The following is a 21,712-nucleotide window of genomic DNA, read 5'->3' on the forward strand; positions in this document are numbered from 1 at the left end:
AGCGCCTATCTGGATAATGCAGGATAACCCATTTATTTTAAGTTCAGCAGTCATGAACCTTAACTCCATCGGCAACCTTCATTCTACCTTGCCATGTAACATAACATGTTTACAGGTTCTGGGATGAGGGCATGGATAAGCTTGGGGGGCTGTGGTATAATAATAAAATCTCTCTCTCTTTCCGGACTTTGTCCCAGGTTCCTGGCACAGAACTTCTAAAACCTTTGGAATGTCATCAGTGGTAGGAGTGTCTTTGTTATGCTAATGAGGTGACTCATTCCCAGCTCCCAGCATCCCTTCAGAATGGGGGGTAGACATCAAAAAACCCTCCACAGGATTAGAGAGGTGGGATTTTCAGCAGTCTGACCTCAGAGGAGGAGAGGAAGGATGGAGGTTGAGTCTAAACATGGGCTAATGATTTAACCAATCATGCTTATGTATCTAAAGCCTTATTTAAAAAACTCAGACACTGAGGTTCCAATGAGCTCTCTTGTGGTGAACATATCCATGTATGGGGAGGGTGATGTACCCTGACTTCATGAGAACAGAAGCTCTTGCTCTCCAGATGTCCAGACTTTCTAGACCTTGTCACTGTGTGCATCTTTTCATCTGGCTGTTCAGGTAGTCAGTGTTAGAATTGAACTGAACTCCGTTAGTGTCAGAGAACTGGTGCTGAAATGCAGAGGCCATTATTCTGCATAGAACACACCTGCCTTTTCTCATCACATTTGTGGCAGCTTTAAAAACATCTGCTTAAAGACAGTGAAGAATTAAATTACGGGGCCAGAATCTAGGAGGAGGAGAATGCTATGGAGGTTTCCAGGTTTGAGGTTTCCTTTTCCCAGGAGAGTCAGCCAACTCCAGAGGAAGTGGATGGGATCTGAGTAGAGGCTTTGATAGCTTCATGGGGCTAGGAGGAAAGAGATCAGAGTGTAAGGCCTGAAAAGGAGGAGGTCATGGGTATTTCCCCCTTACTTTGGGCTGGGATTCGAAAAGGATGCCGCTAGCAATGAGGTGAGTTAGACATAGGCAGTCCCTCACAGGAACCTGAAATTGGAATAGTTGATTTGGAATACTAGTGCTCTTAGCTGCCTAAAAGAGCAAAGGTAAATCTTTATTGGAGAAAGATTACATAAACCTGGCTCTCCAGTCACGTCTATAAATGATTTTGCCAGTATAATGTTAGGAGCAAAATAAAAATTAACCAGACACATAAGGAACCAAGATAACAAGAATTAGAAACAGCAAAACAACATAGAAAATAAAAAGACCTGCAGGAATCCAGATATTGGAATTATCAGAGATAATAAAATAACTATGCTTACCATGCTCAAGATGACAAAAGACAGTATTGAACATTTTTTAGAGAACCAGAAACTATAAAAAAGAACAGAATCAGATGAATAACTCAGGGTGAAAAATATAATGATGGAAATTGAGAAGTCAGTGGATCAACTGACTGATGACTGATCCACTGACTTCTCAATTTTCATCATTAAATGAAACATTTTCTGGGAAGAAATTTCCAAGAACAAAGCATGGAGAGACAAAAAGATATATACAAAAGAGAGGTTAAGAGGCACATCAGATATGGTGAGATGATCTGAGTAACTCAAGTCCTAAGGGAGAGGAGATAGAAGAGGCAGAAACAGCATCTGAAGAGCTCATAGACAAGAACTTTGCAAAACTGATGAAGAACAATTGAACTGTGACAAACTAAAGAAATCCTATAAATTATGACCAGTATTAAATAAAACAATCTACACCTAGGAACATTTTAGTAAAACTTCTGAATACCAAAGAAAAGGAGCCAGAGGAGAAAAGATCATTACTTCAGGAGCAACCAGTAGACTGGCGGCTGACTTCTCACAAGAAACAAGAATCAGAAGACAAAAGCAGTACTATCCAAAAAACAAAACAAAACAAAACAAAGTAGTACTATCTTTGAAGTACTGAAAAAACAGCCAATGTAGAATTTTACACCCAGCAAAAATATTCTTCATGAATGAAAGCAATGTACAATATTTTCAGGTAAACAAAACCAGAGACTTTGTCAACAACAGATTTCAGATATAACAGGATGAAATTGAGGCATAAGAAAAATAGTCCCAGGGATCCCTGGGTGGCGCAGCAGTTTGGTGCCTGCCTTTGGCCTAGGGCGCGATCCTGGAGACCCGGGATCGAATCCCACGTCGGGCTCCCGGTGCATGGAGCCTGCTTCTCCCTCTGCCTGTGTTTCTGCCTCTCTTTCTCTCTCTGTGTGTGACTATCATAAATAAATAAAAATTAAAAAAAAAAAAAGAAAAAAAAAAAAAGAAAAATAGTCCCAGATGAGGGTCACTGACACAGAAAGAGAAAAAAAAAAAGTGATAAATGAGTAAATCTAAATGGATACTGACTATAGTAGGAGTAACAATGCCATCATTTTGCTGGTTATACACACACACTGAAAAATAGCATAGATCTAAAGCAAAAACAGAAGGTACAACAAAGAGAAGTAGACAAATTCAGAATCACAGATTTTGTCACTTTTTGGCACAGACAAAACAAAGACATTAGTAAGAATGCAGAAAAACTGGACAGCAAGGTAACAGACTTGACCTAATGAATATACACAGAGTATAATGCAAATTATTATTTTTTAAAAAATTTTTTAAATTTTTATTTATTTATGATAGTCACACAGAGAGAGAGAGAGAGAGAGGCAGAGAAATAGGCAGAGGGAGAAGCAGGCTCCATGCACCGGGAGCCCAACGTGGGACTCGATCCCGGGTCTCCAGGACCGCACCCTGGGCCAAAGGCAGGCGCCGAACTGCTGCGCCACCCAGGGATCCCCCACAAATTATTTTTATATACATAAACAAAACACATACATAAAGAAAATTTAACAAATTACTAAGGAGTATATCTCCTGAACAAATGAGATTAAGCTTGAAATCAATAGGGAAAAAATAATTAGAAAATCTTATAGGTTTGGAAATTAATATATTCTGAATGACCTTCGGATCAAAGGTGAAAAAGAAAATTATAGTGTAAATTTAGAAATATTTGGAACTCAATGTGGGCAAATTCATACAGTTATGTGGGCAAAGTAATCTTTGTATAAGGTATCATTTGACTAGCATAAGTAACTAGTGAACAGAAACCAGTTAAATAGAATTTTACCAATAGTAACTGATATGCACAGGAAGTGTGAACACTGGATTAGATGTTAATGACCAACTAAGGGCTGGGGGAATGCTCTTCCATCCTGTTTAGTAATATAAAATCTCCTGTTAAGGAATCCAGTGGAAATACTTTCTCTATATTTAATCAGCATTTTGTCTTAATTTATAAATGCCGCCTCCTCTCTCATTTATAAATATCCAGACTGACTCAGCTTAAGAAATCCTAAATTTGACAAATTCAAGTGTCTTAGAAAGGTTAAACTGCAAAAGTTAATACTGATCTCATTCTCTTGTACGTTTTAACTTGTTTCTCCCTATATTTTATGAAAAACATTATGAAAGTATACCAATCGGTATATGCATTAGCCAGAGGACACTGTATTTAGACATTTAACCATTTAACTTGCTTTGAACACTGCCAAATAGAGTCACAGGAAGATTCAAGTTCATTTAATAATTCACTAACCATCTGTTTAGGGTGTGCTTTATTAGACACCAAGAGGTATATAAGATTAGTAGAATTCACTTCTCATATTTAAAAGACCAAGAATCTAGGTGGGGAGACGAGGTATGCATTAATACACTGTACAGACTCTGAAACCAAGAAAGGAGTCAAGACTTCCACTTTTGGTGGTGAATGATTAAGCAAGGCTATCAACCTTCCTGATAACATCACTAGGAAAAGTGCTAGATAGATACGGGGTGGTGGTGGTGGTGGGGGATCTTAAATGCATCAAAGAGCTAATAAGCTGAGATGAGAAGACTACAATCTAAAGGGGTGAGGGATCCCTGGGTGGCGCAGAGGTTTAGCGCCTGCCTTTGGCCCAGGGTGCGATCCTGGAGACCCAGGATCGAATCCCACGTTGGGCTCCCAGTGCATGGAGCCTGCTTCTCCCTCTGCCTATGTCTCTGCCTCTCTCTCTCTCTCTCTGTGACTATCATAAATAAAATTAAATAAATAAATAAATATAAAATAAAATAAAATAAAATAAAATAAAATAAAATAAAATAAAATAAAAAAATAAAATAAAATAAAATAAAATAAAATAAAATAAAATAAAATAAAATGGTGAGACCAGCCTTCAGAGGCTGCTTTCATCTGGACAGACAGCCATCAGTCTACCACAGCTGCTGACAGCCTTGTGGGGCAAGGGGGCTGCAGGCTGGAAGCTAAGGCCATGGAGAAGGGACACTGGTCTGTAATCCTGAGGAGCTAACCCTAGGAATCAAAGGGGATGGAAAACAATCTAGCCCATCACTAAGCCACTCTAGGCCCTGAAATTGGATTGAGGTGATCCCAGATTATCAGAATTTGTCTGTTATATCTTTTTAAACTCAACTTTCAACTCTTGTGGATTCTTGGTCTTTGATTTGATTTGACAATTTTTATCCATTTTTCCATTCATTGTAATCACTACTACATTTGGGTTTTTTCCTACCATCTTAATTTGTTTGCCCTGGCTTTCCTAAGTTCTTTTGTCTCCTATTTCTTATGTTTTTTTAGAACTGATTATTTGCTTCCCATTTTGGCTCTGCCCACCCCCAAGAGTTTAGAAGTGATAACCTCATTTCTATTCTTTTTCATGACTACATGAGGACATTTAACATGCATTTGTGTGTCATCAGGATTATAAGTTAAGCAACATTTTTATTATTTTCCTGAACAACCAAGAACCTTAAACACTTGAATTATAAATCACCCACACTTCCAATTTATATGCTACTGTTGTGCTATTTAATTCTAATCTGTATTTTTAACCAATAATATATTGCTTTACAGTTTATTTATACAAATCCATCTGTTTACCAATTTCTTTGCCCCTCTTTTTGCATTTCAGTCTTTCATTTTATATACTCTTCCTCTGGCCTCATGCATTTATCCATTAGAATTTCCTCTAGTGTACTTTTAACTCTTTTTCATTTTCAGAAAGACTCTTTACTGTGTCTTTGTTCTTCCCCCCTCCTTAAGCTCCTTAAGTAAACTCCACACCCAGCACAGAGCCCAACATGGGCCTTGCACTCATGATCCTGAGATCAAGATCTGAGCTGAGATTGAGAGCCAGATGCTTAACTGACTGAGCCACCTAGGCGCCCCTACTGTGTTTTTGTTCTTGAATATACTCTCGGTATACTTTGGTTTACAGTTCTTTTCTCTCAGCCTCTTACTCTTTAAAGCAAATCTGCTTTTAATGCATTTTCTTAGCCTTTGATGTTCTGGGATTTTACAATGTGCTTATTGTAGATTTCTTGTAATTTTTCCAGTGTGGGATATACCAGACTTCCTGACTCCATAGTATTATCTTTCATCACTCTTGAAATTCTCAGCAATATATCTTCCAATATTGCTCTGCCCAACCTCTCCTTTCCTTGGGTAACTCTAACTAGATACACATTAGACCTTTTCACTTTCTCTTCCATGTCTGTTAATAGTGTCTCCTTTTGTTTCATTTCTTGGTCTAAGAAGAATCCTGGATAATTTCCTTTATTCTTTCTTTCATTTCTCTATTCTCTCTTCAGCATTGTCTAAACTAATACTAAATCTATCTGTTTTTTAATTTTAGTTTTTATTTCTACCAATTGCCTACTTACTTGCTCTTCCTTATATTTTTAGGCCTTTTATTTCTTAAAATGTATTAAACATTCTCATATTGTTTCTAATAATTCCACTATAAGAACTTTTGATGATTGAATCTTGTTTAGTCTGACTCTTGCACGTGGTACTTTATGTGTGTAGTAATTCTTTTTTTTAAGATTTATTTATTTATTCATGATAGACATAGAGAGAGAGAGGCAGAGACACAGGCAGAGGGAGAAGCAGGCTCCATGCCAGGAGCCTGATGTGGGACTTGATCCTGGGACTCCAGGATCGCGCCCTGGGCCAAAGGCAGGCGCCAAACTGCTAAGCCACCCAGGTATCCCCAGTGTGTAGTAATTCTTAATGGGAATTCCTTATATTCCTGAAAACATTATCTGTGGAAATTCTTTAAGGTCCGGTATGAAGGTGGTTTCTTCATGGAAAAAAACTGCTTGCTTCTATCAGATACCTGGGGATAATACCAGGCCTGGACCACTCTAAATTGTTGGCTTAAGTTTTTTTTGCCACCTAGATAGTATGAATTTGGATTGAAACCTCATAAAAACTGGCTTATGATTATAAATTTTCAAGGAATGTTTAATATAGGCAATTTTTCTTTCAGAAATAATGAGGGATTATTTCTAGTTCATTCTGGATGTATCCCTCTGAGGATGCAGCCCTTTGGAGACCTATCTGTGTTTGGTGTGCACGTGCATGTGTGATCTCTTATTAGACACACTAATTTGGGCAGGCCCTGGGCTTCACGTGGAGGACCCAGGCTTGAATACCTCTAGTCACAGTTACCTACTTCAACATATTCCCATAGAGACAGCATATTATTTTTCCCTTGACTTCTGCCTTCATTTATTCCCTGGCCTGCATATTCCTTACTATCTTGTTAGTTTATGGCTGCATTCAAAAAATTGATTTTTATGTTTTCCCTAACATTTTAGTTGTTTTCAGTTAGCTTTAGTAGGCACTTTCTTCACCATGTTCCTAGAAAATGCATTACTCATATATACTTTTAAGATCTTTCTATGTTCCTAGGTGAAACTGATCTCATTTTATTTTTTTGTATTAACCTACTATGAAGGTAATATTAATCTCATAAAGAGTTGGGTAGTGATCTTTGTCCTATCCTCCAAAACAGTTTGTATATAATAGGGATTATTGGCTTCTTGAAGGATTTATAAAATATATCTGTAAAACCATCTGGGCCTCATGTTCTTGGCAGAGCTGGAATAAGGCAGCCTTCTAATTAGTGATTCAGAGTCTTTAAGGTTATGAATTTATTCAGGTTTTCAATGTCTTCTTGAGTTAATTTTGATAACATATTTTTCTAGAAAACAAGTTTTTAAAATTCTTTGGCATACAGTTGTTCACAGTATTTTATGCCTTCTAAAATCTCTATAATATATGAGGTCATATCCCTTTTTCATTTGTAATACTGCTTTGTCTTTTTTTTTTTTTATCAGTTTCAGTAAAGGTTTATCTATTTGACTAATTATTTTTTTACCTCTTTCAATTATTATTATTTAAAAGCCATTTTCTTGCTTCTTTAGATTTTCTTCTTTGGAATTCTTTTTTATGGATTCTGGAGTGGAGAGGTGAACTTAACTCATTTACTTTCTTTTTTTTTTTTTTTTTTTAAGATTTTATTTATTTATTCATGGGAGAGGGGCCGAGACACAGGCAGAGGGAGAAGCAGGCTCCATCCAGGGAGCCCCACATGGGACTTGATACCAGGTCCTCAGGATCACGCCCCGGGCCGAAGGTGGCGCCAAACCACTGAGCCACGGGGGCTGCCCAACTCATTTACTTTCAACCTTGTTTTTCTTAGCAGTATTCTAAAGATTTTGTTAAATTCTTTGTCATGTAAGTCCAGATATTTTATAATTTTCATTGTGATTTCCTCTTCAACTGTAAGTTACCTAGGAGAGCATTTTTTTCAAGTTCCCAAGCACATTAAAAACATTTTAATGCTGCTTTTATTTTACTTGTGGTGAGAATGGAGATTGTGCTCTATATACATTGGTTCAAATGGTTAAGACTTTCTTTGTGATCTAGCATGTGGTCAATTCTTGGAAATGTTCTATGCATACTTGAAAGGGATATATATTTTCTTCTATTCCCTGGGTGCAGTATTCTTTTGATTTATTAAGGTTTAAATTTGATTTTCAATGCTTCTGCATTTTTACTAAGGATTTTGTCTGCTTGAAATAACTTTCTGGTACAGTTGGTTTAAAATCTCCCACAAGGATTGTGGACTTGTCATTTTTTCCTTTAAATTTTTTTTCAGGTTTTTTTTTTTTTTTCTTTATGGAGTTCATGGATAATCACACCTATGTTGTTACATATCTAGTTAAAAGTGGCTTTATTGTCTTGGGTATTTTCATTTGATTGTTAGGAGTCTCTTTATTAATAATTTTTTCTTAAATTCTATGTTCTCTCACATTAATAATGCTTTTAACCATTTTGGGGGGAGGGAAGGGCTTGATATTTTTTTTCTCACCTCTTTGTTTTTCATCTTTCTTCACAGTGTTATTTAGGTGTCTCCTGGATGAAGCATACACCTAGATTTTCTATCTATCTAGTGCTCTTGGTCTCTTTACATGTATAGTGAATACCAATTATTTAGATTTATTTCTATCATGTTATTTTGTATTTTCTAAAAGTAAAATTCTCCTTTGCTGCTTCCCCACCCACCTCCCTGCCTTCTATGGGGCTAAGAGGTTATCTCCCTCTCTCCCCTTCCTCCACAGACACACAGATTGAGAAGCCAGCAAAGGCTGCCAGGCTAGTTGCCTAACCTCATATCCAGCACCTTTTTTGATACAGAGTACTTACTTCTAGCTAGGTACACTGCTGACCAGAATAAAAATGCATTTCCCAACTTCCCTGGCAAGTAGGTGTAAATGAGATGTAGCAGATATGCTGCATGAGAGTCCCAGGAAGTCTCTTTGAAAGGAAAGAAGCCCTAGCTGCTATGTTGGGCCATTTAAGGATGGACACCAAGCACTTGTATGATAGAAGAGAAAGACAGAAGGAACCTGGGTCACTAACAACCTTCAGACTGCTATACCAGTCCTAGGATACCTTCTGTACCTTTTCTATGGAAGAGAGAAATAAATGTCTCTTGTTTAAGCCACTTGTTTGGGGGTCTTTCATTAGCAGCTGAATACAATTCCTGATACAGAAATTATAGATTGTTCTACAATTTTTATTTTTTTAAAATGTACATTTAACTACCAATTTTAGAAAATAAAGGTGATTCTTTTCTAGTTAATGAAGTAAATCTAATATATTTTATAAACTATTTGTAATATATTCTATAAACAGGTTTTATTATAAAATTCTGTGTTCAATTCTGTTTCTTATGTCACATGCCTTTCCTCTAGGTTTGCCCTCCCTCTTGTGGGACAGGCAGGTTGGAGCTGACATGCACAGAGAAGCTGAGAGACTTACAATGGTGATCTGGTCTTCGGTTCTGGTGTCCTCACCCCTGCCTCTCTGGAGGCTTGATTCTACAAGCTAACAAACCGTGCTTATTTGTTGCTATATGAGGCCAAAGGATCCTGCATTTGCCTAATTTATCCACAGTGAAGTAACCAGAAACAGTACAGATTTAAATTCATAGAGAGGAAATTGGTTAAAAATAAAATTAAAAAAAAGAGAGATAACAGAGGATAAAATACATAGGAAAAGCACTAGAAGACAGAGATAAAAATGGAGGAACTAAAAATAATGAGTCCTGGAATGCCACCTCATTTATCAAACTTGTCAACAGCAGCAGTTAAGAGTAGAAATCTGTTCTTTATTGCGGGGAGGGGCAGAAACACAGACTAAAGTTATCAAATAGAATTACACCTGAAGGGAACAATCAAAAGCAGAAACAATCATCAATAATACAGCATTTGATTTCTGTTTACAACAGAACTGTTGTAATAGTTTACAACAACTAAGACTGTTTACAGCAGCTGTTTACAACAGCCTAAGAACAATACTTAAATATTAAACTTCCTCTTGAAACTCTATCTGGTCATTCTGTATCCGGACATGATATATGGATGGCATATTGCTATTTAATTCAAGAATTTTTTTAAGCCACACCCTTTCTTTGGTACAGGGCTGAAGCTCATTTTGTCAGGCACATGCTCTACTTTATACATATACTTTTTTTTTTTTTTTTTTTTTTTTTAAGATCTAAGACTTTCTCCTTGTCAACAACCATAAAAAGCTCAAACTTAAGAAGCATTTCACCTGGGACAAAACTGCTTCACCCAGCCATGTTAAAAAAAAACAAAATAGGGATCCCTGGGTGGCGCAGCGGTTTGGCGCCTGCCTTTGGCCCAGGGCGTGATCCTGGAGACCCGGGATCGAATCCCACATCGGGCTCCCGGTGCATGGAGCCTGCTTCTCCTTCTGCCTATGTCTCTCTCTCTCTCTCTCTCTCTCTCTGTGACTATCATAAATAAATAAAAAAAAAATTAAAAAAAAAGTAAAAAAAAAAAAACAAACAAAAAAAAACAAAAACAAAATAGGAATAAGGATTCTAGAATAACATTCACTTTAAATAGATGTTTCAGTTTGACTTAATTACCTGAATGGCAAATCACACATACATTCTCTACAACATATATCAAGAGGGACCCTATGACAGCAAGTGGTGCCAACTAGCATCAAAAGTGGCCATAAAATGGGTATGTGGAAAAGAAAATAATTACCTTTGATGCAAGGTTGTCCACTAAAGCGATCATAGAATTCTTAAACAAGGTGGCAGCAGTTAGAGGTCGCTTGGTCACCTCTGTAATACTCAGTTTGCCTTCAGGCCACATATTCTTCAGCACAGGATTTGAACTGAGAAGCACAGAGAGAAAAATGTGAAAATCACCTTCAAATAAGCTGAACAGAAACTGCAAACCAATCCCACTGTGTTGCACTCTGGGAGTCACAAGTGGACTACAGACTGTACTCACAAGGCCTTATTGGAAAAAAGACTTCATTCAGAAAATTATGCTGAGAAAGTGTTGTGGCAGATACCGTACGACAGATGGAGAAGATGTGTCCAAACTATCCTACATTTAAAAAAATTCCTGGGTCCACGGCTGGCTCAGTCAGTTGAGCATGTGACTCTTGGTGTCGAGGTCATGAGTTCGAGCCCCATGTTGGCGGTAGAGATTACTTAAATCAATAAACTGAAAAAAGAACTCTTTAAACTTCTTTAAAGTGACATCTAGGACCTCCAAATAGGAACGGCTCTTACAATAGATACATAAAATCAAAAGGGTGGTACTTGGAAGAAGGACAAGCCACTAGTGAAAAAACAATGCTCAGTGGCATGGCAGAGAACACGGGTGTGAAAGCGCCTTCTCATCGGAAGAAGGATTCACACAGAACAGGCTATACTACAAAAAGTCAGCTCTGTCTCATAACACAGGCAGGAATATTAAAGAACTATCGCCTTCTAGTAAACCCCTTACTGCAGCTGAATTTATTCACTCCCTTATTGGCAGTTACAAGAGTTTACTGATGTGACACTATGACTGTTGTCCTGCGAGTCCCATAATGTGTAACTCAGGCCAGTTTCAATGCTAAATATCACATAAAAACCATTATTTGGCTTTGTGGGGATATTTTCAAAGACACATCTGATGGTCTCATCTCTGATTTTCTTCCTGTTTCTTTCGAGTACTTCTGATTTTAAAGTAATTGGAACTCAAAATGCTGCTTGCTTCCTGGAAACTTCTTTCTCTCTTTTTATTTGCGGACAGTTGACCCATGACATTACACTAGTTTCAGGTGTACAACACTATGAGTCCGTATCTCCACAGGTCATGAAGTGCTCACCACAAGTGTTGGTGCTGTATGTCAACCTACAACGCTGTTTCTCAGAATTTTTTTTTAATTGGGGACTGAGAAGAGAAAGGACTCAGCAAAGACATTCACTGCTAACTGTGTTTACCACTGCCGTCATTTTGCCCACTTTTCTTTCCCTGGTGTAAAATTGAGGAAACTGAAGTGGTTCCCCAAATACCCAGTAAACCTCTGCACACAGAGGCTCAAAGTAAGAACTGTGAAATGCCAGAATAGATGACAAGAGAGCAAAGAGGATAAATGGTGGCCTAAAAGACTGACTGGTGTGTGAATGAGGACAGAACAGCACTCCCAACCCTCACCACTGCTAGGAAGCACTGCTGACTACCATCAAAAGGGGTGGTAAAGTAACAGTAATCTGCGTGTGGCTCAGGGACCCTGTTTTATGCCTTTCTGGTTCTAGTTCCTGATTTTCCAATGATGCACCTATCAGGAAAAAAAAAATGATTGCATAAACCTATATTGTTTCTCCCTAAAATTTCCATTCTAGTCTTTAGCTGAGAGAGAATTCAAGGCAGTGGTTCTCAACCCTTAGTGCAGAGGAGGCCTGGATGTCTTCCTAACACTTACTGAATAGAATTTCTAGAAAGCAGAACATGTATGCTTTGAAAATTCTGACGCAGACCAAAGAATGAAGATTGCTGACTTAGGTCTAGGCAGTTTCTAACCCAAATTCTACCTTCCACCTATATTGGCCATATTTAGAACTGCTTTCCATATTTTACCTCATAAATGGAGGGAGAGGGGAAGGTTGGAAATGAAGGAAATAAGATGTTTATTATGATTATTAAATAGAACTGACCCGTAATGAATCAAAACAGACACATTATAATCATTCTAAAGAGAATAAACTTTGGGACCAGTAAGTCATGCATGTAATATTAATAAAATAGTTTTCAAACATTTAAAAGAATGCTTTTCTTAAAAGGGAAGCTTATTTATCCAGAAACCCCATAGGTTTAATAAATAAGACAGAACCTATCTGGCTTAGTAGTGAGGTAGTGAAGAGTTAAGTCTGTGTACCTGGCATTTCACTGGCTTGCTCCCTTCCTCTTTCCATTTACATACACACACGTAGACACACATGCATACACACATGCATGCAAGAATACTCTTAAGGTCTATAGAACTAGAGATGCAAGGATTACTCTTTAAACATATACATAGAAAGGACTGGAATTTTGGGAGGTTGTTTAGCCATGGAAGCATTGAAAAGTCTCCAGAAGGAAAGGAAGCACAATCCAACACAATCTAGGAGGATGGTTTTAGCCAAAATAAATCCAAGACTACCCCATCCCACTGGCAAGGCCTTTCCTGTTATGCAGATACATACAAAAAACTGCAGTCAATAGACCTTTAATCTTTCACACCTTTGCAAGACCATCCCTATTGTGAACCAGATTCATGAGCCCAATGCCTTTAATTGTTGGATTTATCCAAGTCCCTTTGTTCTGATTCCATGCTTACCAAGCAACTAAGCATTCTGGATTATATAGGTAATATTTTCCACTGTCAATTAATAAACTAGAATTCTCGCTACTATGTGAATTCCCAAGCAGGTTTTCTAATAGAGGAGAACAGCCTGTCATACCAATGCAAATATTCCATTCCGTGTGATGGTCAGATTTTTCACTGGAAATAAATCTATATGTGGCTTTGTTTCTACATTGGTCCTGTGAACTTGGGATAATGTGCATGAGTCCACTACTAGGAGGTGGAGCTGTTCTCACTGGAATTGAACCTATGAGCCTATAAATTCACAAGGTGAATTCACGAATGCCACCTTCTGTAGGCTCTTGGTATGCAGTCTGGCTGCTTTCTTCTAGCAACACACGCTAACATTGCCACTGGCCAACTGAAGCCATTTTTCCAATTTGAGTTTTTTATATTATCTTCACAGAACAATGCCAAACTCTGTCATTTGTCCCTCAAAATGGGTACATCTCACCTGAAAATTCAAGCATTGAAACTCCTTTCTGAAAGTCCCTTTTTCCCGTGACAAATTCTAATATGGACCTCCTTTTGCATTCCCATGTAACTTTCTGGTGCTGAAAGCTCCATCACCACTCTTGGTGGCTTCAACATCCACACAGATAAACCATTTAATTGTAAAACTTCTTGAAGAACTGTTTAAACACCATGTTTCCACATTCTCATTATCCATATTCTCTGGAGCCCACTTGAGACATTCGTCTTCAGGACTCTACTGAGGCCAGTGTTGTCAAGAGTCCCAGTGGCCTTCATGTCAGCAAATCCCATGGTTAATCTTGGTCCTCACCTCTTTTTGCTTCTGACAGTGTTTGACGCAGTTTATAATTTTTTTCTCCTTAAAGCACTTTTTTCTTGGCTTGGTTTCTGTGACACCAGATTTCCAGTTTTCTTCCTACCTCACTGGCAGCCCTGTCTCCTTTGCTAGTTGCTTCTTTCTTACTTGATTCTGAATGCTGGGGAGTCTCAGGGATTAGTCTTTGACCTCTTCTATTTGTCTATGCTCACCCTTGTTAATCTCATCTAGTCTTATGGCTTAAAATACTGTCAACAGACTGATGATCATGAATTTCTATTTCTAGTTCCTCCTTTATCCAGAGTTCCAGATGCATACCCACAACCGTCTACTTGGCATTTCCAGTGGAATGTCCAATATAACACAACATATCCAAAACAGAACACTCCATCTCCTCTACCTGATTAGCCCCTCTCATCATCTTCCCCATTCTCAAGCATTCCTTCCCCACTGCTCAGGCTTCATCTCAGATTTATATTTCTCTCATGCCACACAACCTATCCATCAGCGAATCTTGTTGGCTCCATTTTCAAAATATCACTCGCTCTGACCACTTTTTCATTACCTCTGTTAATAACACCTGGATTACTAAACTAGTCTCCTGTTTGGTGTCATTTCTACTCTTGTCCTTTACAGTATATGTTTTACACAGTAGTCCTAGTGAGTTCTTTAAAATATAAATCAATCATATCATAAATTCCAATGGCTTCTCTTCATACTTCATTCTTACCTTGGCTCACAGATACTTCATGATCCATACCCTCCTCATCTCCCTAAATTTTGTCCCTATTACTCTCCCTCACTCTGCTTTTAGGTACACTAGCCTTCTCACTGTTCTCAAGACATCCGTGCTCACTCCTACCTTGTCACTGGCTATTATCTCTGCTGGAAATGCTCTTGCCACAATGTGTTCATGGTTCACTCCTTCATTCAGGTCTCTGCTCAAAAAGTCATCCCTTTTAAGAAGCCTTTTCTGACCACCTTATCTATAATATTTCCCCTTACCCTTCCTTGTGTGCATGCTTCAATCTCTTACCTACTTTTTATTCACAGCACTTGTCACTTACCAGAAAGTTGTTTTCTTATTATGTGCCATTTCCACTGGAAGAGCAGATCCATGAGGCCAGGGACCTAGCCTAAATTTTTTTCACAGCTGCATTTCAGGCCATAGCAGAATGTATGGCTCACAGGTGTTCAACACATTTTTGATGATCTCTTAACCAACTGAGTAGACTTAATAAATGTGTGAGTACATTTCTCTAACCCAAAAGAAGAAAGTGGCTGAGAACCTCTTCTTCTTTATGGGCCTCTTTCCAAAACATCCATACTATGTTTGAACTTGCTATCCTCTGCCTGGCTTTATTTCACCACATCTTTTCCACATTTTCTTGGACTGTGAGAAGGTTCTTTCCACTAAGGATCTGTCAACACTGACACTAGATGCCACTCTACTAAGAATGGTCTCTTAGTTGGAAGCAAAGGCACTACAGTGGGAATCTGCACGCGCAAAACGTTTATCTGGGCCAGAGGGTATCCAATACCCCACCCCCACTGCCAATGGCCTACACTGGGGACATTGGCAGGGGTGCCAAGAGGGCAGCAGTAGTGAACAGGGAGACTGAGGCAACCCAAGGGAAATCAAGCAAAGTCATTAGCAGGTCTCTGTCCTAAATTTAGACTGTATAATCATAAAGTAATACATTATTTCATTCAGTCATTATGATCAAACAGAACTAGAAAATTTGCCAGGAGCTATTAAAATTGCCACATGAAAGTAATGATGTGCATACATATTATGCAATACATATGTCAAAGAGTTTAATGGGAAGATAATTAATAAAATTTCAATCCTACCTATTATACAGGAGGCGCTTGAAATCTTGAAACAAAGTGTCTTTATTTTTGTCAATAAATCCAATGACCGAATAGCTAGGAGAAAAAAAAAAAACAACAACACATAGAAAACATCCATTATTCACCTAGCAAGAGCCACATGTAAGCTTTTTGATAAGTCTACAAGCTTTTCCACTGTTAATTATGTAATCAATCATCTGTAGAGCTAATATTGTTCACTTTGTTCTGCGTTAAAGAATATCAAATTTACCTACTAAACAGACAGGATGTTGTTTCTCTTCCTCAAAAGGAGAACAAACATCAGCACCGTCACTATGATTAAGACTGTCATTTTCTATGGTTTACTGCTTACCTCAAGAAGTCGACTCTTAAAAAGATAGCTGTGTTTATCATCCAGCACTCCTAAGATAAAAGCAAAACAGCAACATACAGGAGCTAATAGTCTCTTCTGTAAGGAGGTCAAGTGACTTGCCTATGGTTCTTTCAATGTGTTCAGGGTAGGAAAAAAGAATCCAAGAAGAACTGCAAAGGATGGTAAGATTTGGATAAGCAGAAGAAAAGAGGAAGGGAGATCACACAGTGAAACAGATCAAACGAAGGAGAGGACCAGGCCCATGCATGGCATGCTTGAGAGAAAACAAGGAGGCAGGCATTCACGGTTTGGAGGAGGGAGAAGGTTGAGGTCCTGAGGGTCCCACTCAATTCACTCTTGGTGATGAAGGAGGGATGGGAGCTGCTGGGCTGCAGCAATGAGCGTGGACTCCAGGAGAGGCCAGTTTAGTGCTGGGGGCAAAAGTGACAGAGTCACCAGGGTGACAAAGACAGAGGCTCAGAGATTGTGCAACAGGAACTCTAGATGTATCTGCTCCCTAGAGCTCTACTTTCTTGCCTGTCTATCTTCCTTGACAATCATTGCAATGATGGAGATCATTTTCAGATGTCTGACCGTGACCCCTCACTGATGTTTCAGCCTTACACATTTAATTCACCAAGAAGGTTCCTTCAGGCTTTAGTGCCCATAGGAGCTTCAAGGCCACCAGATCCAAAATTACTTCCTCGCCTCCCACCTCCTAGATCCATTTCCTAAGATCTTCAAGTCATTTTTGACTGAAACCTTGAAGCCACCCAACTCTTAGTCTTTGGTCTAACCTATAACCTCCAAACTTCAAAGTTCTCATTTTGGCCTTTAAGACTCATTACGATTTGATCTCAATCTACTTTTTCAGGTACTTCTACTTCTCTAATGCTACAAAAAGGATACATTCCACTTTAACGGACCTATTTACTATTTCCTGAATATTTCTAGCACTCTTTCCACTTCTCCCTTTAAAAATAATTCCTAGCATTTAAGGACTAGCATTGACCTTCCTGGGCTTATCACAGATAGTAGTATGACATCATGTGTTTATTCTAAATTCTGACAATACTCATATTAATTGTATGGCAATTATTTTAGATCATCTTTTACTGTACTGATGTATGCCTGTAGCTGTGTGTCTATTATGTGTATGCATATTTATGAGTACAAACACACACACAATCATATGGATATATATGCATCTTACACGGAAAGCTCTTTGTGGGCGGAGCACCTTACAAAACACTGTGCACACACAGAACATATGCAGTCCTAGAAAAAGACTGAAAGGCTGGAGGAAAGGGGAAGTCTGAGGCATTGAATATCCCTTGGAAGGGTCAGCTAGAATTCTGGACTAGGAGTCTAGAAACCAGTTATTGTCTCAGCTATTCCACAAACTTGCTGTATGACCCTGGACGAAAGTGTTATTACAAACTTTCCATAAGTCTCTCCGTCTATAAAACAAAGAGGCCAGGCTAGCTGGTCTCCAAGGCCTCTGACCAATTCTGCTTTTATGCTCTCGAACCATATGGAAGCATCCTATAAGTGAGGCCCTCCTTTTCAGTGGGAGAGTGTGCACACCGCTGCATCTTCCCTCTTCAGTGTTCTGGAACCTGGGAACAGGACCAGAACAAGTGGAAAATGGTGCCATTCCAGCTCTAATGGCTAGTTTGACAGATGGGGTGATAATTTCGAGCCATATTATTTTATGACTCAGAGTTTTAATTTATATCAGGAACAGCTATTAAAATTTCTTCAAATGTCTTTTTGGCATTTGTAGTGATGATCATTTGCCTTTTTGTTGTTGTTATGTAATTTCTTCCTGTAATGGGTTATGATGAACAGAGCTTCTAATGTAAAAAGTAAGGAGGAAGAAGAGGAAATTTTAAACAATTATCCAGTAAGAAGCGGTGTTCAGTGGGCAAAACATCCTACGTGTAGCAGGCTGAAAAATGCTCCTCTACCACTCTAAAGACATCCATGTCAAATCCCCCAGCCCCTGTTAGTGTGATCTTCTATGACAAAAGGTGTGATTATGTTATGGATCTTGAGAGGAGAAACTGATCCCGTATCACCCAGGTGGACCCTAGATGCCATCACAATTGTAGTTTTAAGAGAGAAGCAGGGGTTCCTGCTAAGTTGTCTGACTCTTGATCTCAGCTCAGGTCTTGATCTCAGAATTGTGAGTTCATGCCCTGCACTGGGCTCTGTGCTGGGTGTGGAGCCTACTTAAAAAAAAAAAAAATAGACCCAGACGGAGTTTTAACACAGACACACCAAAGATGGGGCTGCAGTGTGACTATAGAAGCAGAGAATGGAGAAATGCAGCCACAAGTCCCACGATGCCTGCAGCCACCAGAAGCTGGCAGAGGTGAGGAACAATCCTCTTCCAGAACCTCCGGCGTGTGGCCGTAGGGTTCGGACTTTTGGCTTCCAGAACTGGGAGAGCAAACATTTCTCTTGTATTAAGCCACCAATGTTACAGCAGCCCTAGGGAACTAAGTACTAAGGTAGTTTATTTTTAGTTATATTTTCCTGTCAATTTCTACTTATATTGTGACCAGAAAAAGTGAGATTTTTACCTTTTCAACTGACATTTGAAAAAGAATATGGCAAAATAAGTTTCTGCTCATGTGGTTATCTCACTGCTTGTAGTTCTTCACACACAATGGTGGCTCTTGGCTCTGGGCCTGAGAACCTACTGGCTCCTCTGCCTGGATTACCCTCCTCACCTCCTCCCTTCCTAATTCTTTCCCCTGACTAAAACCTCTTTTACTTTTAGGACTCAGCTTGGATATCACTTCCTCCCACCAAAACCTCTCTATACTCTCACCCAAATTTAATTAATTCCTCCTCAGTGTTTCCATAAGGCCTTGTGCATCTCTAGTTTGACCCTTCCCATTCTTTGTTACAGTGACTTACCATGTGTGTCCACCACTGAACTCTTAGCTTCTTCAGAAAAAGGCCTACCATATCCATCTTTAACATTCTTCCATGATTCATTTATCCATCAGGTGACCTGACTGAGTGCCAACTATGCCAGGGATGGTGCATGGCTGCCACGGTGTGTGTTCAAGAAAAGTTTGAAAAGCAAGGAATGAATGAAGCTAAGCCAATTTTTTTAAAGTGAGGAGATATACTATATATTATATAATAGGAGGAAATATATTATATTATAATATATAGGAAATATATATTATATATATGATACATATATAATATATAATAGGAGATATAATATATTATAATATATAGGAGGAGATATATATTATATATTATAATAGGAGGAGATATATTATATAATATATTAGCCTATGAAATGACTAAAAAACACAAATGAATAGGAAAACAGTTTTTATTTCCCCTGGTTCTATTTTCTGAAGTGAAGTTGCATGCAAGTCATTGTGTTAGGTAACGAAGTAAGATACTCACACTACATCACCGGCATAATGTCGAATTCGAAAATCTCGATCAAACTCCAGGATTTTGTCTGAGGCGCAGAGCTAAGAAATCAATTAGGAGATTACTTTGGAAATGGATATTTTCACTCTCCTAAAATTATACTCCAATTTCATATAAGATAATGATAGTACCACAAATCATGATACCATTATGAATGAAATCACACTATGTGGGGCTTATCTGGTAAAGCCTGTGAGCTTTCACCGGAAGTCTACACAGCTAGATGTCATTTCCCAGCCACCCTGGCAGCTGGATATGGCCAAGTGACCAGGTGCTGGACAATGGACAGTGAGTGGAAAGGAAGTGTGGTTGTGTCAGGCCAACACCGGTAAGAAGTGATCATTTGCAGCACTTCCTCTTCTCCTCCCACTAGCAGATTGCAGAGAAGGATAGTGGCAAGGTGATGAAAGAGCCAGAAGACAGAAGTCCAGGTTCCTGGGACAAAATTGGACTTCTATTGTCTCTGACACTGAGAGCTTGGCTGCTGCCTCAAGTGGCCCAGCCTGCCCAAACTAATATAGTCTCTTTCTGTTCCACGTTCCGCTTAAGGAGCATCACACGGAGGGCTTGCTGTCTGCTGGGCACATATATCTCATGCAACCCTCACAACTGATATTTAAAGGAAGTATTATGAGCTCTATTTTATCACAAGGAAACTAAGGGTCAAAAAGCTCAGGTAATTGGCCCAAGTCACATAGCTCAAAAGCGGTCGTTCTGGAAGGATTCTTGGGACCAGAGGTAATGTCTGCTCTCCTATGTACATACAGAATGGCCTGATTCACTTGTCTTGGGACTCAAGTTCAGGGCTATCATTTAAGAGAAGATAAAAAGTATTCTTCTTCAGTGAGAAATAGCTGCAGGAAGTTGAAGAATCCTTTATGGAAAGGTAGTTTTTCTGTGGTGGTGGTCTCCACAGTTTTCTGAAAATTTCCTTGTTACAGCAGCACCCAGACTTCTTTGTCTGCCCTGTGAAGGACCACTTGAGATCCTATGTGTTCTAAAGTAGACATCCAAGAATCCATAGAGCACTGAGTGCAGTTATGCACAAAAACTTACGTTGCAGTGGTAGCTACCAAATACCCCCAGCCAGGATGGTGGCTTCTATACTCATAACACTAGACTAGTAAAAGAATAATTAGTTTATTAATCAGACAAGTGAATAATTACAGGAAATTAGAATCAGACTTCTGAGGTTCAAATCTTGGTTCTACCATCTACTTGCTCTGTGTCTTTAAATAATTACTCATCCCAGAAAGTTATACTGAAGCTTAAATGAACCATGTATCCAACATAGAGAGGTCTCCAAAAAGTGGAATCCCTCTTTTCTTCTCCCTTTTGTTAACCATTTTACAAAAGCCCTTCATTTATAAAACTCCTCGTGGAAAAGAACCCAGGAGATGCCCACACTAATTGAATATTCTTACATTTGGCTACTGCAAAGTCTCAACTGATCTGAGCACAGAAGGCTTTAGATTTTTCTTTACATTTTGAAAATAATAAGTTATGTATATCATTTAACTTTCTATGTTCACAATACCTTAAATAGGAATTTCATGGTTTATTGGATCATTTGCCTATATCCCCATGATAACTTTAACATATAAGAAACCCCTTAGCCCCAAAATAATATGAGGCAGAAATCTCTTATTTAATATACCAATAACTCGAGTTAATGTAATCAACAGCAGATGATAATACATGGCTTAATGTACAGTATAATAGCGTTATTTAACAGATAGATTCATAGTGATGAAATACATCCTGACAGCTTGGTTATTCCATTTCTTTCCTTCATTAGGGCTATAAACCCAGAAATTAACACACTTTAAAAGTTCCCATCTCAGGGGAGACTTCCTCCAGCATCACTTACCCTTGCCTAGAGGGGAGGAGCCCCCAGGAGGAAGGAGCTACCTGGTTGGAGAGTCAGAGAAACTTGGATTTCCACATTTAAAAAAAAAAAAAAGAAAGAAAGAAAATTCCTATGGTGCCTGGGGGCTCAGTCGGTTGGGCATCCAATTCTTCATTTGGGCTCAGGTGTGAGACTGGGCCCTGAGTTGGGCTCTGCACTCAGCAGGGAGTCTGCTTGTCCCTCTCCCTCTGCTCTTCCCCCCTACCTCTATCACACAGTCTTTCTCTCT

General features: G+C 38.8%; 1 protein-coding gene across 3 annotated transcripts in view; it reads right to left on the reverse strand.

Moving 5' to 3' along the window:
* The window catches only part of MYO1D (myosin ID), a 326,596-nt gene that overhangs the window by 193,073 nt on the left and 111,811 nt on the right, over window positions 1-21,712 (reverse strand). For all 3 annotated transcript variants that reach the window (XM_072779460.1, XM_072779462.1, XM_072779463.1), the window contains exons 12-14: window positions 19,545-19,615; window positions 15,755-15,829; window positions 10,467-10,599 (exon numbers count right to left, since the gene is read on the reverse strand). In XM_072779460.1, the coding sequence (XP_072635561.1) occupies window positions 10,467-10,599; window positions 15,755-15,829; window positions 19,545-19,615 (279 nt within the window). The remainder of the gene's footprint in view (window positions 1-10,466; window positions 10,600-15,754; window positions 15,830-19,544; window positions 19,616-21,712) is intronic.

The sequence above is a fragment of the Canis lupus genome, chromosome 16, assembly GCF_048164855.1.
Source record: "Canis lupus baileyi chromosome 16, mCanLup2.hap1, whole genome shotgun sequence".
NCBI lineage: Eukaryota > Metazoa > Chordata > Mammalia > Carnivora > Canidae > Canis > Canis lupus.